Below are 18900 nucleotides of genomic sequence, written 5' to 3'. Positions count from 1 at the left end.
CGGGAGAACGCTGTGCGGGAAAGGGCTATCCAATTAATTAGCTTCATTGGTAAATAGAGTGGGGTGGATTCATATGGTTATAAAAGGGATATGCTTATACTTTCTTTCATTCTTGACAAAAAAGTCACTTCTATGACATGTATCTTCTTCTTCAATAAAAGCTATTCTTTTTCAATGTACTGCCTTTTGTGTTGCAAGAGGGGCTGAAATTAGGAGCCTGACAGATATCTCTCTCCCCTTCCATTCCCCCTGCTATCGCAAAAGACCTGGAGAGCATACCAAACCAACCACAGAACCTTTCCCTGCTCTTGTGTAATGCCAGGTCAGTCAAAAATAAAACGCACATAGTCCATGATCTCCTACTGGACCAATAGGCTGACCTGGCTTGTTTCATGGAGACCTGAGCAGTGAGCAGATAAGGGGAGCACCTTTGGTCCATGAAGACAATCTTTCCTTGAGCAGGATACCTATCCATATGATGGACCACATCGAATGTCTTTACCTCAGCTTAAAGACTAGGGAAAGACTGGTGATTCTCTTGGCCTACTTCCGCCCCGTTCCTTAACAGACTCCCTAGCCAAGCTGACACAACTGGTCTATGAGCTGCTGCTGGAGTCGCCTAGGCTTTTGGTCCTGGCCGACCACAACATCCCTCTCAAAGCCCCTTCTCAGCATGCGCAGGGATTGCCAGGGCCCAGATGCTGCTGCTTATTCCACTAAGGCCTTTGTGGGAAAGGAAGGTATGCGCCGGGGGTTCAGTGGTCTCCCCTTCCTTCCCTCCATTCTTCCTTTGAGGAGACTGCAATGGTGCCCAAGATGCAGAGCTGGACTCAGGAGGGAAAGGCAAGAAAGGAAGGCTGTGCTTTGGAAATCAAGCTCTCTTTGTGTATCCTATGTATTTGTGTGTATGTGTGTTTGCCTCTGCTGTTCTTATGGCTGGGAATGGAGCTGAGGACTGAGGAGAAAAGAAAGGCTTAGTTTTGTGCAAATGCAGAACTTCTGTGCATTAAAGAATCCAGTGTGTTGAAATAGCAAAGAACTTTATTGAGAACACAGTCAGAACTGCCCACTGCAAGCCCCAAAGCCTCTTCCAATCCTAGCCCCCACCTCCAGTTCCCACAGTCTATGCCCCACAGGAAACAAGGTCCCCTTTGCCACCCCCAGAAACTAGCCCTTTCTGTTAATACAAGCCTCCAACTTTCTTCAGCCAACATCCCACACATTGCAAAAGCTATCATTCCCATAACTATTCTAGACAGCTGCAACAAATCCCAGCTCCCCATCTAGATAACCTATACCACAACCCACAACCCCCAGCCAAATTCACAACCCAAAGCAACTATCTATACTATTAACAATTAAAATCTAAACTTAACAAATTACAACAGACATATGGACAGACAAACCTTACAAACACAATCACAAGGGCCTTTTCTTGGCAACCCTGAATTAAATTTTATAGATATTCGTTATTGACAAAAATAAAGTGGCTTCTCTTCTTTGTGTACTCTCTGATGTGTCACTTGGTGTGACTTCTGAGAGAAACATTTCCCACAATACTGGCATTTGTATGGCTTCTCTCCTGTGTGGACTCTCTGATGTGTCACTATGTTTGACTTTGAAGAAAAACATTTCCCACAACGCTGGCATTTGTATGGCTTCTCTCCTGTGTGGACTCTCTGATGTTTCACTAGGTCTGACTTTGAAGAAAAACATCTCCCACAACGCTGGCATTTGTATGGCTTCTCTCCTGTGTGGACTCTCTGATGTATTACTAGGTATGACTTTGAAGAAAAACATCTCCCACAACGCTGGCATTTGTATGGCTTCTCTCCTGTGTGGACTCTCTGATGTTTTACTAGGCATGACTTTGAAGAAAAACATCTCCCACAACGCTGGCATTTGTATGGCTTCTCTCCTGTGTGGACTCTCTGATGTATCACTAGGCATGACTTTGAAGAAAGACATCTCCCACAACGCTGGCATTTGTATGGCTTCTCTCCTGTGTGGACTCTCTGATGTTTCACTAGTTCTGACTTGGAAGAAAAACATTTCCAACAACGCTGGCATTTGTATGGCTTCTCTCCTGTGTGGACTCTCTGATGTCTCACTAGGTGTGCATTTGAAGAAAAACATTTTCCACAATGCTGGCATCTATGTGACTTCTTTCTTGTGTGGACTCTCTCATGCTTGACAAATTCTTCTGTAAAGGAGGACAATGACAGACAAGACTGAATCTCAGTGTTAAGAGAGGAAAGGGTTACCCCAACATTTAGCCCCCCTTTCACACCTCCCTATTTGAGATTAAATTAATAAAATTGGTATGAGTGACCTGAGCATGACCGTGTTCTGGATGCCCCCAAATCTATATAATGATTGTATCCTTACTCATAGGAGCTACCAAAGAAGAGATTGAAGGGGAACTGTCATGAGGAAATCAGTAGAAGCAGATAGTCAGGCCGTTGAAAAATATTCCATTAAATATATGTAAAACTATTTTAATTGAAAAGTGGCCTCATTTCCTGTGAGACTGCCATAGAGTGTTGAGTCAGAGCCCAAGGCATGATGCAAGCTAACTGCAGAGGATGCTTCATGCTGTGTGGCACCAGGAGATGAGTCACAACCAATACAGGATACAGCTCACATGTGGATTGATGTGGGTTGGAGTTGTGTGTACAAGAGATTGTGAAGTGGATGGAAGCTAGAGAGGAGAGATAGTAAATATTTGTTTTATATTGCAACTCAGGATAAAGAACCACCAAGGACTGTGAATTATTTTTAAGTGTTGAAAGTGTTTAGTGCATGGCCAATGCCTATATCTGGAGATTTGCTTCTGTATTCTGCTATGTTATTGTTGAGTTCTGGGAGTGTCGCCTTCAGACTGTGCTATACATTGGCTTGTGAATGGGATCAGAATTCAGAGCTAAGAAGGAACTAAGAGCCGATGTGACAATCCTGTTCTTTCCCCACCCAGGAACCATTCCAAAGCAATTAAAACATCCTAAAGCAATTTTGAATGCTCTGCTTCTGCCCCCAAGAAACAATTTCAGTATAAATATCAGCCCCAACTGGCTGTTCTGTTGTGAATCGCTTTGATCTACAGGAAAGGTGGTATATAAATAAAGTTTTATTTATATATCTTTTTTATTTCGACAGTGGAATATACTCCCTTAGAGTTTGGTGTAGTCCACTTCTTTGGAGGTCTTTAAACAGAGGCTGGATGGTGCTTGGAATGTGTATTCCTGCATGGCAGAAGAGGGTTGAACTGGATGGCCCTTGTGGTCTATTCCAACTCTATGATTCTATAATGCTAGTGGATTCCGGTTCCTTACCCACAGAGGTCACGTTCTCATAATTCTCCATCATTATATGATTGTACATAAGTCTCTGCTTCTTCGTCAACAGTTTCCATTCGTCCTCAGTGAAATATACTGCCACATCCGCAAAGGTCACCTGCAACAGAAAATAGCCCTCATCCAGAGAGAGACTAAGCAAAAGGGGAGGAAAGCACATGGTGCATCCAAATATTATTTGATCTCTTTAGAATTCAGTCTAGGAAATAAACTTTAAATTCTGTTTGCAAGAAAAAAGTTACTGTCTTTGAGATCCAGTTTGTCTTGAATCTTTTCAATATAATATGCAATATAATAAACAATATAATTTAGGCCGTGGCTGGGATATTGTTGATTGATTAGGATACTAACTATCCCAACACATACAGTACATTTAGCTACCAAAGAATTATGATGCATTTAGACATTTCTTGCCACATTTGAGAGGCAAATGTCATTTTTAATCACAGTTCTGGGGAGCACTATGGGCTTGAGGGCCACTGGGCCCACCCAATATTTAGATCCAGAGATGTTCTCCCATAGCCCCCAACATTTCATAGATGGGGAAAACAAGACACATGTGGACAATCAACCCAGAAGGCATGAAAGATGGCCAAAGTTGTTTATGAGGAAGATCACAAAAGCTAGGAAGGGCACAGCAGTTTCCTTCTGGTTCAGCCTCCTGTCTCCTTCTTTCCTCTCCTCTCCCCACTTTTGAGTTGATGGGCTGCAAACTCAGTTGCACTCAGGAACTGAGGAGAGCTGAGAAGGGGGAAATTGGGAGGAGAAGAGAGCAACTGGGACATTTTTAAAAGCCCCTGAAATAATGGGGTGTCAGAGGATTAATCAGGACTGTCTCTGCCAAATCTGGACAGTATTTTATTTGCTTCCTTTCATAAATTGGCCCAGCAGTGACACAGATGAAGCTAATAGGATAGTGACTCACCAAAGAGCTGTTGTACCTCGATAGCCTCTTTCTGTTGGAGCCCAACTCCCTCCGATTGGCCTCTGTGTTGGCCATCAGGTGTGCAGGGGTCCTGGTGGCCCTTCACTGGGTCACTTGCAGCAAGAGAGGCCCCAAAGCCGTGTACAAGGAGGCCGAGATGAAGTTCCTGAGAAAAGGGAGCAGGTTTAGGACTGGCTTGGCAAGAAACCCTGCAGCACTCAAAGACACAGAGAACAGCATCCTGCTGGTGATATACGCAGGTGACACATGCCTTCTTTGGGCCGATGCAGAGGTGGGCATCTCTTTCCTCCCTCTGCACCAAACAAAGCCCCTTGGACCTAGCATAGATTAACTGCAGCTCCCCTACTCAACAGATACTCCATGCCTTCTTAGAGTGGCAGGGATTAGGGGATGTGAAAGGAGTACATCATAAATGAATAAATAAATAAATCATCTGCTGAAACCTCCAGAGTTCACCAGTGCTTTTCCCCAGCATCAGACCCTTTCCCAAGAAGGCTGCATCTGAACTATAGAAATAAAGCACTTTGACACTTCTTTAACCGCTCAGTGCTGTGGAATCCTGGGATTTTACCTTTGGACACTTTGCCTTCTCTGCCAGAGAGCTCTCATGCCACAACAAACTACAAATCCCAGGATTCCAGAGGATGGAAACAGAAGACTTAACACACTTTAGAACTGGATTATTTCTCCAGTGCAGATACAGTCTGAGTCGGTTTTAAAAGGGTAGAAGCAACCATGTCTTGTTTTTAGCCTCCTAATAGTGGTTTTCCTTTACAAAATAAGTAGTTTGTTTTAGTCTCTAATCCTTATTCTTCTTGTTCTTGTTTAATTCTATGTTGGTTTGTTTCATTCTAGGTAATATGAGTTATTCTGGTCCGTCTCCTTCCTTCTTGCCTGAAAATCTATTATTATTATTATTATTATTATTATTATTAACCTTTATTTATGAAGCGCTGTAAATTTACAAGCGCTGTACATACAACTCTTTAGTGAGACGGTTCCCTGCCCGCAGGCTTACAATCTAAAAAGACACGACACAAAAGGAGAAGGGAGAGGTGGTGGAGAAGGGGATCAGGTCCAGTAGTTCTTCTCTACCTCCAAGGCCTGGACCAAGGCAGATGGAATGGAGGAAGGGCTTGGGTTCTTAATGGATGGTCAAAAGAAGAAGGGAATGACAGTAGGGAAGGGGGAAAGTCCAGCTCATCTGCTCTCTCACATAGGCCTCTCTCCCCCTCAAGATGGTGGTCGGAAGGAGGGCTCTTTGTTGTTGCTGGCCTGCCTCTCTCCCCCTCGAGATAACAAGGAAACTGGGGGGACTTTTAAAACCTCCCAAAGGAGCCACATTTGGCCTTGTTTGGGGGACAAGCCTCCTCTTAGGAGCCAAAGCCCAATGTTTGTGAAGAAGAATAAGAATAAGGCTTGTATTAAAACTATCCTCCCCATTTCTGATCCCTTATTAAAACCCATGTTCCACAGAAGGAGCAGAACTGTGTAATAAGAAAGCACTCTCAGAAAAGAGACACAAAAGACACACAAAGAGCCACGCTTCCTTCCTTTTGGCCCAAGGAGCCTGGCCTCCTTCTGACTCTGGAGCCTCAGGAGAGAAAGAGAAGCCTCTGTTCAACTGAGGAATCAGAGAAGGTTCCGGAACATTATTCCCCACAGTCACAAGCAGCACAAAATGGCTGCCAGAACATAAAATGGATGCCTCTGTCTCAGCACTTGGCAGTCTGAGGCCTTCAGGGAACCCAAAATGGAGGATGAAAGGGCTCAAAAGTTGGAAAGGACCCCAAACAGGATTTAGATACTCCAAGGAGGTATTTATTATAAATAACAAAATATAACTGAAATATAAGTCCTACAAGATATTAAGAATCTTGCAGGTACAATATTTGTAAGTATATAATATTCAATTTCTACAAGCTATTAAAGAAATAAATAGACTTAAACGTCCAATTCTGAGACTAACTTCCAAGATCCGCTCTTTAACTCTCTCTCTCTCGATCTCCAACCGACACAATTCCCCCAACTGTCTCTTGGTCTCTCAGGCCTTATATCTCCTTCTCACGGAAGCTTCCAGAAGAACCTTCATCTTGCTCTCTGATTGGTCAAGAGAGCCTTCCATAGCAGTGATGTCATTCTGCATTTGCATAAACCTCCCTTTACTGCCTGAAGAAGACCTCCATTGAATGGAGCCCAGTCATTACACTTTCCCAAGGCAAGGCTTGCCCCTATTTCCAATGTTGTTCTTGGCGTCTGCCTCCCAGTTGTTTCCAGATCTTATGGTGACCTTATGGGAGTCTCTGAAGGGGTTTTCTAGGCAGGTTCCTTCAGAGTGGGTTTCCCATGGCCATCCTCTGAGGCTGAGAGAGTGTGACTTGCCCAAGGCTTCAGTTCTTTTGGAAGCCTTTTTGCTTTATCTTCTAGAAGGCAGCTGAAGTGTTGCTTCTTGCTCTGAAGAATGAGAGGAACCTTCTGGCATCCAAAAGGCTAACATTCTCTGGAGTTATGTCTGATCATATGAATATATAGGATTGCAATCCCAGTTCATTTATTAAAAGGTTTATAGTGCACCCCATATCATAGAATCTCATAGCTATATCTTTTAATATCAGTTAACCAAATTAAACAGTATATAAAACAAAAGCATGAAACAAGCTGGACAAGGAAACTATTACATGGATTTGTAACTGGTTGACCAGCCGAACCCAAAGGATATTGAACAATGGCTGCTTTTCATCCTGGAGAGAAGTGACCATTGGGTTTCAAAGGGGTTCTGCCTGGGGTACAGTGCTATTCAACATCTTTATCAATGACTTGGATGACAGAAATAGGGGCATACTTACCTCAATCCTTCAGGCAAGGAGAATCAGCATGAGGTTGCAAGAGGCTAATGTCAATCCTTCAGGCAAGAAGCATAGGCCTTAACTCACAATAGTCCCATCTCAATCCTTCAGGCAAGGAGAATCAGCATGAGGTTGCAATGGGCCAGTGTCAATCCTTCAGGCAAGAAGCATAGGCCTTAACTCACAATAGTCCCGTCCCAATCCTTCAGGTGAGGAGCATGAGCCAGAAGTTACAATGGGCCAGACTATAGACTTCAGGAAAGAAGCCACAGCCTAAAGTCCCAATAGGCCAGTCTCAATGCTTCAGGTAAGGAGCATCAGCCTGAGATCCCAATGGGGCAGTCTGGATGCTTTAGGCAATGAGTCTCAGTTGGAGGTCGCAATGGACCAGTCTCAGTCCTTCAGGCAACCTCCTTTTCTGGGATAGATTTTGACTTCCATAGAATCATAGAGTTGGAAGAGACCGCAAGGGCCATCCAGTCCAACCCCCTGCCATGCAGGAAATCCAGATCAAAGCATCCCCGACAGATGGCCATCCAGCCTCCGTTTGAAGACCTCCAAGGAGGGAGACTCCACTACACTCCTAGGAAGTGTGTTCCACTGTCGAACAGCCCTTACTGTCAGGAAATTCCTCCTAATGTTGAAGTGGAATCTCCTTTCCTGCAGTTTGCATCCATTGCTTCGGGTCCTAGTCTCGGGAGCAGGAGAAAACAAGCTTGCTCCCTCCTCAATATGACATCCCTTCAAACATTTAAACAGGGCTATCATATCACCTCTTAACCTTGTTTTCTCCAGGCTAAACATACCCAGCTCCCTAAGGCGTTCCTCATAGGGCTTGGTTTCCAGACCCTTCACCATTTTAGTCGCCCTCCTATGGACACGCTCCAGTTTTTCAACATCCTTTTTGAATTGTGGCGCCCAGAACTGGACACAATATTCAAGGTGGGGCCTGACCAGAGCAGAATATAGTGGCACTATTACTTCCCTTGTTCTAGACACTATAATTCTATTGATGCACACTAAAATCGCATTGGCCTTGTTAGCTGCCGCATCGCACTGTTGACTCATGTTCAACTTGTGCTCTGCTTGGACTCCTAGATCCCTTTCACACGTTGTCTCCTTAAGGCAGGTGTCACCCATCCTATATCTGTGCATTTCATTTTTCGCCCTAAGTGCAGTACCTTACATTTCTCCCTGTTGAAGTTCATTTTGTTAGCTGTGGCCCAGCTTTCTAGTCTATTCAGGTCATTTTGAATCTTGATCCTGTCCTCTGCAGTATTAGGCTGAGAGAGTGTGTCTTGGCCAAGGTGGGCATCCAAACCCTGAGCTCCCTTTCCCCATGACCTATTGGAAACATGGCTGTTGTCGTGTGTTGTGACTTTGGAGGGCTCTCGTGGCATGCAAGGCTCTTTGGTGGGTGGCCAGTGCCTCCCTTCGAGGCTGAGAGAGTGTGTCTTGGCCAAGGGGGGAACCAAACCCTGGGCTCCCTTTCCCCATGACTTCTTGGAAACATGGCTGTTGTCGTGTGTTTTGACTTTGGAGGACTCTCCTGGCATGCAAGGCTTGTTGGGGGGTGGGCAGTGCCTCCCTTCGAGGCTGAGAGAGTGTGTCTTGGCCAAGGTGGGCATCCAAAGCTTGGGCTCCCTTTCCCCATGGCCTCTTGGAAACATGGCTGTTGTCGTGTGTTGTGACTTTGGAGGACTCTCATGGCATACAAGGCTCTTTGGTGGGTGGCTAGTGCCTCCCTTCGAGGCTGACAGAGTGTGTCTTGGCCAAGGTGGGCATCCAAACCCTGGGCTCCCTTTCCCCATGACCTCTTGGAAACATGGCTGTTGTCGTGTGTTTTGACTTTGGAGGACTCTCCTGGCATGCGAGGCTTGTTGGGCGGTGGCCAGTGCCTCCCTTCGAGGCCGAGAGAGTGTGTCTTGGCCAAGGTGGGCATCCAAACCCTGTGGCATTCCCTGGGATAGCAATGTCTACCAAAAATAGGATGTGATAGCCTCGCTGGCAAACCACGAGGTCATGACTCACCTTCTGGTTGACAATGCTTTATCCATAATTGGATAAGCCCATGTTGATTCGGCTGAGACAGTGTACACATCCTGTTCCCTTTGCTAATTAGAATTCTCCTGAACACACATTGGTCCCTAATTCCGCAAATTGCCTTCTGATGTACTATGAGATAATGTAAACCTAATGTAACCCTGATGTGAATGAAAGGGGCTGGCCAGCTAAGAAGCTTTGCACCCCCATTCCTGTCTCTGCGTCTCATTGCCGCGACAGCTGGTGACCCCAACGTGATACGGGAAAGGCGGCTATGGCCCAGCTCACTCGACTGGAATAGTCTGCGCGCACATCCTCAAAGGATCCCGTGAGTATGGGAGGAACGTTGACCGCCAAGCAAAGGTCTCACGCTAGGGAGTTATAGTTAAGCGGTTGTCAGGGGATAAACAAATCACCCGGAGAGACATAAAAAATTTAGTCGCAGAGATCTCATGCCAGTGTCCCTGGTACCCAGAGAGGGGAAGACTCTCTGCGGAGGAATGGGAGAAGATAGGCAATCATCTTAAGGCTGAGCCTCGTGCCGCGGCACCCCACTTGATTGCCTGGCAGGTGGTAAACTCGGCCGTGGGACGGCTAAGCCAATCCACGGCCCCCCAAATCCTGCCCACAGCCCCCCGCTCCTCCAGCCTCGTTAGCTCCTCCGGGAGATCCACCTGGTTACCCCGTTCCAGTGGTTGCTCTTCCCTTATCGCCTGTAAGGCCCCGGTTGGGAGCGGCAGAGGCAGGAATAGCTGAAGCAAAGAAAAATCCTAAAGTCAGAACACTAGAAGTGGCCTGGCTTTAAACTCTACCTGAGTTGAAAGGTGGAGGGAATGCCAATAAATCCCTAAAAGTCTTGGCCAATTTTGATTTGGAGCAAGTGGTTTTAACTCAGACTCTTCACTGGACAAACCTTTTAAGGTATCCACCAGCTTCGGCTAAAAATTGGGTCTAAACCCTAAGCCAGTCACGTCTAAGAGGCTTTACAGCTTCACGACAGACTTGGAGGACATTCTTCCAAGGAAAGGAACAGTAAGTTTTCTCAGCTTTTCTGCCCTTCATCCTCCCACTGGAGGATAAGACTCAGATAAGCTCCCAAAATTGCTAGGGCTTTCCCCAATAAAATGAAGAAAGAGATTAAAGAATTGGTAGCCCAAGTCAACCTCCTCAGGGAGGAAAATTCCATTTTGGCAGCCAAGGTTCAAAAATGGGAAGTAACATCAAATCAAGAACAAACCCATTTCTCCATCGCAGAAGCATGTATAATGGCAGATTTGTTAGGTCCCTTAAGTCAGGAAACGAGCATAAAATGGATGATTCGGGCTGCAAATAGTTATCCATATGCTGCAGGATTTCATCTGACACAGTTGGCTAGGCTGTGCATGTCCTCTGTGGACAGAGACAACCTGGAAGCAGCAGTGATGTGTCGAAACCTTTTGTCCCAAGATATGTACTCCTGGATGGGACATATCTTGAGCCTATTGTGGCCAGGACAACTGGCCGAGGATTTATACTATGCACAAGAGCAAAAAACAAATGAGGATCCAGAAACATACATGGCTAGAAAAATGTTGCTTGCAAGAATAGCTCTCCCCTCCAAAGCTATGAATAAAGAGTTCATGGGTGAAATATATAGAGGACTTCATCCCAAGAGCAAGGAGTCTTTGGGACGCCAAATCAAAGAGTCAGAGCTATTTGCGGGTTGGGAAACCTTTTCCCAACACCTAAGGCAGCTCTCTTCAAAGTTTCATCTGATGATAGCACAGAGACAAGAAAAGTCCCTAGCCCTAAAGAAGAAAGCTAGGGAAAATTCCCTTAAAAAACGCTTTTTAGATCCATCTAAAAGCCCTACTCAGCCTTCTCTCATTCCCCAAAGAGAGATGGAAACACCCGAAGGCCTGCCTCACCATAGCAAGCAGAAATTGCCAGAGACCCCCAAGGGACTCCACTCCAAGAGCCCCTATATTACTAGTTGCTCTGTAAATCTCAGGAAAGCAAGCCCCCCTTGCCCAAACGGAAAGAAAAATGTCTCACTCTCTTTTGGAGACACCTCTGCTACTGTTCGGACTACAGTCTACAAACAGAGAGATCAGAACCATACCCTAAATAAGCACTTCGAGGCCAAGAGGGTCAAAACCCCAGAAAACAGGGCATGGACTCAACCACAAAACCCCAAGCTTTGGAAACCTTTCCAGCCAGACATGCCAGAGAAAGGGAACCTCAGAGGTCATATTTCCCATTCCCGTGGTTCAGATTGGAGTGGCACTGGGAGATGTGTTTCCTGGAAGAGGCAAAAGCCCAGCTCCCTGGGAAAAACAGTGAAAATGGATGACACCGTCTCAGCTTCAACCCAGCTCCTTGAGCAAGAGGTCAGGCACACTGTTTCAGCCTCAGCTCCCAGAACAAAGACCTCAGAAGGTAGTTCTCGGAAAGGAATAGTAGAAACTGCTCTTTGAGAAACATAAAACCCTGTAGGCATTTTAAGCATTTCAGAGAACTTTTGTAAGTGTTGGGATCTTAAAAGACAGGAAGTTTTCCTTCCCCTCAGTAAGTCCAGTTTATTCAGTAGTCTGTGTTTTTTGTATTTCTGCATTTTCCTTTGTGCCCATGAGGCAAGTGGATAAGATCATTCAGTAGGAAATTCCAAATTGAGTAAGGACCCCCCTCTTCTGTTCCTGCTTTGCAAATTGAGATTGAGAAATTTCTCACTATTTTCTGTTGTTGGCACTCTACATGTGCTCAGGCAGAGTGACACTGTCTCAACCTTTTGTCTCTACATTCTGTTTTCAGAGGATTCTGTATGCCTTTAGTTTGTTCTCTCCTATTTAACTGTGGAAATTGTAAAGGGACAGGAGTTTCTAGGTTTCCCCCCCCCCCCCCTCAAATCTGTGTTAATTTTGCGTTTTTGGTTGTGATAAAGCATAATTGAAATTCTCTTTGGACGCACAAATCTTACAGACAAAGAGAATATACCATTTTATGGAATAAATTCAGTACTTAGAGTGTGCTTGGAAAACTATGTCTCATTCTTCTAGTAGTCAGCTTGGCTTGCGCTCTGTCTCCTTTATGTGTTTGATTTGCCCAGGCTTGGCTGAAGAATTGCAACAGCCAGAGGCCAGCATGGTTGTTATAGATCCTATCAATTGTTGCTTGTATCTGTTAATTTGCTTGTTTGGCTGTTTGTGATTTGCAAATCTGAAGACAGCTCCCTCCCTTTAGTCCAAAGGTCTTTGCTGCATTGGTTTTTCAGTAGGGATTAATTCCTGTTCTCAAGTGCCTTTTTCTTGCTGTTAAGCCTCACTTTGGTCAGCACAGTCTATCTGCAAAAACTGTCTTGGCTAAAGTGGGGAAAAGGTTTTGTCTAAGTTGCTTTATATTCTCATGGCTAAAGGACTACATATCCCATCTACCTAAATTGTGGTACATGTTTAGAAACAGATTCTAGTCGTCTTGCACCTAGAAATTGTTCATTTGTCTGTCTGTTAATGTGTTTGGATTTGTGCTACACTTTTGCAACTCATAAGTCTGAATTTCTTGTACTCTTCCTCCATTTGTGTTGTTTTGCTTCCTTCTTTTATACATCGTTTCCTAGAGAGAGAACTTCTTTTACCAGCACAGTCTCTCTGTCTCTCTTGCTCTTCATCTGGGTTAGCTATAGTGGGATTACTGGGGGGGGGGGGGAGAACCCCTCCTTCTCCTCTGCCTCGTCCTTTTTGTTTTGGAGTTTAATCCTGTACTCCATAGGTCTGCTTGCAGAAAAGGATTTGCTAAAATAGATTTCCTCATTTTTGCTAAAATTGGTATCCTTTACTAAAGTCTGCTATTGCCATTCTTCTATGTTCTTCCCTATGGACACCCCTCTCTGTTTAAAGTTCAAAAAGGGGGGAGAGATTCTTTTTCTCTCTCCTACCCACTATTTTCCTATGTTCCTAACAATTTTTCTTTGTTCTCTTCTGTGAGAAGGTAAGGCTATACAGCCTCACTATTGCCCTTTGTCTCGTCTAAGTGTTGCTTCCTCTGCTTCTGTCTTTTCATACTCTTCACATGCTCAGAGAACAATGCAAGTTCAGTTTTTTCGCAATGCCATCTGTCTTTTCTGAGCTCTCCAGTCCTCAAAGTAAAAGGCACACGCCTTACATTTTCCTTTCAATCTCAGAGGTGATACACCTTCTCAATTAAAATGGTGCAAATATCCCAAATTTCTTTCTTAAATTTTGCCTATGCCCAGAAGTTAAAGGGACATAAAATCCCCTCTTTCTCCTTTTTAATGACCCCAATAGCCTTCTTCTATAAAAACAAAAAAGGGGGAATGCACCTCTCACTCAACACAAAAAGGTTGTGAACCGGGCCATATCTGTTGTATTTGATTTGCCTGGAATAATTTAATTGCATTGTCTGATTATTTATTTCCAACACAGAAACGTTTTCCTTCATTTTACCTGCTGCTGTGGCCCTTGGTGTGATATTGACAGTTGCCAGAGACAGCGGAAAGGACCAGCAACCCCCGTCATTTGGGGAAGAGGTTGTGCAGCAGTGTCAACCCCAATAGGCACAGTATGGACATCAGCCAAGTATCTTAAACCTACACACGGCATTGAGGCCTTCAGAACCTAATATTTCAATCCAATCAACAATTTCACATGATGCTAAACGATGAACAACATGAACTTAGAAATGCCACTCTGGACAATGGAGCAGCCATAGACTATTTACTTTTGCTATGTGAAGAAATCAAAAATATGTGCTGTATTAACCCAGAATCCTATGTTAACTGTTGTACTTGGTTTATTATGTTTGACCAGTGGAGCCCCTTCAGACCAGTGGTATCAAATGGGAGATCAAAATGTTTGGGAAAAGAGATTTCATTTATATATATCCATGTTTTGTTGCCACCTGGGTAGTCTTTTAACTGTAACTGTCAAACCTATAATTCTATACCTGCCAATGTGTCTGATGGCACACAGTGCTGTCTGAGTAGGCTTGTTCCTGTTCTCCAACACCCTTCTATCTTGGAGGTTTCCAGGGTTCAAAGAGCAGTAACACTCACCTCTGACTATGACACTACAATACACCTCTATAGCCCAACTGAATACTTTTGCTGTGTGAAGACGTCAAAATATGTGTTGCCTTAAATTGTCAGATAACTCTTGTTCCATTAATAATTTGATTGAAGAACTACATGATTTACCTGACTGAGGTCCACCAGAACATTGGATATTCTGGACTATGAAGCTGATTGATTTACTGTTTGCCAGACTTTCATTGGCCGAAACAACTTCTTGTATATGGCATTGTCACTTTTGTATTATGATCCTATTTTGCCATCTCATCCAATGTATCCCTGCCTTATGCGCTATGTTTTCGTAAAGGTAAAAGCAGAAAAGCAGCGGTTCGCAGGATATGTATACCAGCTCATAAAAAACAAAAAAGAGGGAGATGTGGCAACCCCATGGGTAAAACCGTGGGGTCGTGACCCTCTCTCAGGATAGCAATGCTCATCAAGATTGAGACGTGGCAGTTCTACTGGCAAACCATAGGACTTCGACCCTCTCTCAAGATGACAATGCTTTATCCATAATTAGATAGATAAGCCCATGTTGATTCGGCTGGCTTAGCTGGTCTCCATATCCTGCTTCCTTGCCTCAAGAGCACGCACCAAGCATGCACTGATCACGCACCTGTCATGCCAGTCAGATGACCTAGGAGCAAGGCTATCATCAATGATTGTAAGGAAGACAATGGACGGAACTAAGCAAGATGACAATAAAAGGCCCAGCCAGAAGCCTAGCTGAGAGGCAAGCTTGTGAGGAGTCTTGTACACCCCCATTCCTGTCTCTGCGTCTCCTTGCCGCGACAGGAAGGAGTGTACTGGGGTCCAGCAGCCTCCCTCCCTCCCTCCCTCCCCTCGTTCCTTCCTTCCTTCTCTTGAGGAGATTTTGAAGAGGCTGCAATGGAGCCCAGGAAAGGCAGGAAAGGCTTTGCTCTCTCTGTGTATACTGTATATACACACATAGATAGATAGATAGATAGATAGATAGATAGATAGATAGATAGATGTGTGTTTCTCTCTGCTGTTCTTACAGCTAGGAATGGAGCTGAGGATTGAGGAGAGAAGAAAGTGTCAGTTTTGTGCATATTCACAATTTCTGTGCATCAAAGAATCCAGTGTGTTGAAACAGCAAAGACCTTTATTGAAAACACATATCAGAAATATGTTTAAGCCAGAACTGCCAGAATATATTGAAACCTCAAAACCTAAAACTCCACCTTCTACCAAACCTAGCCCCCACCTACAATCCCCACCATCTATCCCCCACTATGAGCCTCACTTTGCCATCCTTCTCACACACACAATCTCTCCCTGCCCCAGACATTTGAAGAAACTAGCTCCCTTTCTGTTACTACCGGTCCCCAACTTTCTTTGGCTTAAATCCCACAAATTCCAAATGCTATCATTGCTATTCTAGATAGCTGTAACAAATCCCAGCCCCCCTCTAACTAACTTAAACCAGTACTAGTAGCAATTAAAACCTAAACTTAACAAACCATAACTTTAAAACTTTATTTGAAATTTTGTCAATCTTCTTGATTTCTGTACTTTTTATTGTAAAATTTAATAAAGATTATTAAAAAACAAAAATAATGTTCCTTCACTGCTTGGATGTGTGTGGCTCCTCTCCTGTGTAGCCTCTCTGGTGACTGAATAGGCCTGACCTCCAAGAAAAACATTTCCCACAATGCTGGCATTTGTATGGCTTCTCTCCTGTGTGGATTCTCTGGTGTGTCACTAGGCTTGACTGCTGAGAAAAACATTTCCCACAATGCTGGCATTTGTATGGCTTCTCTCCTGTGTGAATTCTCTGGTGTGTCACTAGGCTTGGCTGCCGAGAAAAACATTTCCCACAATGCTGGCATTTGTATGGCTTCTCTTCTGTGTGGATTCTCTGGTGTTTCAATAGGTTTGACTTCAAAGAAAAACATTTTGCACAATGCTGGCATTTATATGGCTTCTCTCCTGTGTGGATTCTCTGGTGTGTCAGTAAGTTTGACTGCTGAGAAAAACAGTTCCCACAATGCTGGCATATGTATGGCTTCTCTCCTGTGTGGATTCTCTGGTGTGTCATTAGGCTTGACTGCTGAGAGAAACATTTCCCACAATGCTGGCATTTGTATGGTTTCTCTCCTGTGTGGATTCTCTGGTGTGTCATTAGGCTTGACTGCCGAGAAAAACATTTCCCACAATGCTGGCATTTGTATGGCTTCTCTCCTGTGTGGATTCTCTGGTGTGTCATTAGGCTTGACTGCCGAGAAAAACATTTCCCACAATGCTGGCATTTGTATGGCTTCTCTCCTGTGTGGATTCTCTGGTGTGTCATTAGGCTTGACTGCCGAGAAAAACATTTCCCACAATGCTGGCATTTATATGGCTTCTCTCCTGTGTGGATTCTCTGGTGTGTCATTAGGTTTAACTTCCAAGAAAAACATTTCTCACAATGCTGGCATTTGTATGGCTTCTCTCCTGTGTGGATTATCTGATGTTTCAATAGGTCTCACTTCCAAGAAAAACCTTTCCCACAATGCTGGCATTTGTATGGCTTCTCTCCTGTATGGACTCTCTCATGACTGACAAGTTCTTCTGTAAAGAAGGATAATGACAGATAGTACTGAATATCAAAGAGAGAAAAGTGTTAGCCCAAGATTTAGCCCTATGTTTACTCCCCCCTATTTGATATTAAATTAAGTTGGAGTCAGAATAATGGGGCTAGGACCTGGACTCCAATTTTGATGAGGGTCAACTGCGAGGGAGCAACCTTAAAACATCTATAAGACAGGCATGGAGTACTGATGGGGTTTGGAGGAGATCTCAGGGGCAACCCCCCATTGTATTGCCTGGAAGGGGGCGGGGGAGAAATGAAATAATATTTTGCCCCCAACATCCCACAGTATCCCTTTGGGGAAGTGGAGGCCATTTTGCCACTGTTGGGCCCTCTCTGTGCCATTGCAGGGCCAAGGGAGGTCTTTCCCCCTTAAAAGGATTGAAGAGGGGCCAAAAAAGGTAGGAAACCTGCTCAGGAATGTGCTGAGTACCATTTGGGTGTGAAATGCATTAATCTCCATGGCTACTTCCCATTAAAACCTTGAATTGGCAGTTTAAGATGGGGTATTTACAATCCTTAGAAACTGGAGAGCAATAGTGCTTCACTGAACTACAGATTCAAATATTCTACAGAATGTTGCTATCACAATTAAACTAGGCTTGAAAGGGATCTAGGACTCCTAGTAGACTGCAAGTTGAACATGGGCCAACAGTGTGATGCAGCAGCTACACAGGCCAATGTGATTCTAGGCTGCATCTATGCAAGAATAGTTTCTAGATCAAGGGAAGTAATAGTGCCACTCTATTCTGCTTTGGTCAGGCCTCACTTGGAATAATCCTGGGTCCAGTTCTGGGCCCCACAATTCAAAAAGGATGTTGACAAATTGGAGCATGTCCAAAGGAGGGCAACCAAAGTGGTAAAGAGTATGGAAACCATCAAGCTCTATGAGGAGCAGCTTAGAGAGGTGGTTATGTTTAGCCTGGAGAAAAGAAGATAAAGAGTGGATATGATATCCATGTTTAAATATTTGAAAGGTTGTCATGTTGTACAAGGAGCAGCCTTGCTTTTTGCTGCTACAGAGAAAAGGAGACACTACAATGGATGCAAGCCACAGGGAGAGAGGTTCCACCTAAACATTAGGAGGAACTTCATGACAGTGAGAGCTCTTTGACAGTGGAATATACTCCCTTAGAGTTTGGTGGAGGTCTTTAAAGAGAGGCTGGGTGGCCATCTCTTGTGGGTGATTTGAATGTGTATTCCTGCATGGCAGTAGGGGTTGAATTAGATGGCCCTTGTGGTCTATTCCAACTCTATGATTCTATAATTCTAGTGGAACCATAGTGACATGATAATATAGTATGAAAGGGACCTCAGCCTTTGTAGAAAGAGCAATGGATTCAGGTTCCTTACCTACAGAAGCCACATTCTCATAATTGTCCATCATTACATAATTGTACAAATGTTTCTGTTTCTTCGTCAACAGATTCCATTCATCCTCAGAGAAATATACTGCCACATCTGCAAAGGTCACCTGAAATAGAAAATAGTCCTCATCCAGAGAGTGACTAAACAAAAGGGGAGGAAAGCACATGGTGCATTTCAAATATTATTTCATCACTTCAGAATTCAGTCCAGGAAATAAACTTTAAATTCTGTTAGCAAACAAAAAGCTACTACCTTTGAGATCAGATTGTCTTGAATACTTTCAATATAATATACAATATAATAAAAAATATAATTTAGGCCATGGCTGGGATACACTTCTGGGGAGCACTCTGGACTTGAGGGACACTGGGCCCACCCCCAATTTAGATCCAGAGGTTGTCTCCCATATCCTCTACATTTCACAGATGGAAAAGCAAGGCACATGTGGACAAGCAACACCAGAAGGTGGTGAGTATGGCCAAGGTTGTTTAGGAGGAAGATCACACTAATAATAATAATAATAATAATAATAATAATAGGTTTTATTTATATACCGCCCAATCACTGGGAATCCGAGCGGTTTACAATAGAGGGGAAGGGCACAGCAGTTTGGATTTGCCTCAGCCTCCTGGCAAGGGAAGACCCTGGCAACTTCTCTCCTCTCCCCCTTTTTGAGTTGATGGGGTGCA

The 18900-nt window shown here is 44.2% G+C and overlaps 3 protein-coding genes across 3 annotated transcripts in view; all 3 read right to left on the bottom strand.

The window, feature by feature from the left end:
* LOC149286381 (uncharacterized) overlaps positions 1 to 18227 on the bottom strand; it is a 276304-nt gene extending 258077 nt beyond the window's left edge. The window contains exon 1 of the mRNA XM_089494186.1: positions 18197 to 18227. Coding sequence (XP_089350312.1) covers positions 18197 to 18227 — 31 coding nt within the window. The remainder of the gene's footprint in view (positions 1 to 18196) is intronic.
* LOC149286383 (uncharacterized) lies at positions 1107 to 4447 on the bottom strand. The gene is made up of 3 exons (XM_089494120.1): positions 4279 to 4447; positions 3333 to 3453; positions 1107 to 2203 (listed from the first exon to the last, which is right to left on the bottom strand). The coding sequence occupies exons 1-3, from the start codon at positions 4351 to 4353 to the stop codon at positions 1470 to 1472; spliced, it is 930 nt and encodes a 309-aa protein (XP_089350246.1). The 5' UTR covers positions 4354 to 4447; the 3' UTR covers positions 1107 to 1469.
* Positions 15632 to 17158, bottom strand: LOC149286382 (uncharacterized). The gene is made up of 2 exons (XM_089494171.1): positions 17117 to 17158; positions 15632 to 16720 (listed from the first exon to the last, which is right to left on the bottom strand). Exons 1-2 carry the CDS (start codon positions 17156 to 17158, stop codon positions 15839 to 15841), a joined length of 924 nt encoding a protein of 307 aa, XP_089350297.1. The 3' UTR covers positions 15632 to 15838.
* Positions 18228 to 18900: the final 673 nt, after the last annotated feature.

Source organism: Sceloporus occidentalis, unplaced genomic scaffold (genome assembly GCF_023333645.1).
Source record: "Sceloporus occidentalis isolate IW3139 unplaced genomic scaffold, rSceOcc1.0.p SCAF_69, whole genome shotgun sequence".
NCBI classification, from domain to species: Eukaryota; Metazoa; Chordata; class Lepidosauria; order Squamata; family Phrynosomatidae; genus Sceloporus; species Sceloporus occidentalis.
Note: the sequence above shows the minus strand (reverse complement) of the source record. Positions and strands in the feature narration are given on the sequence as shown.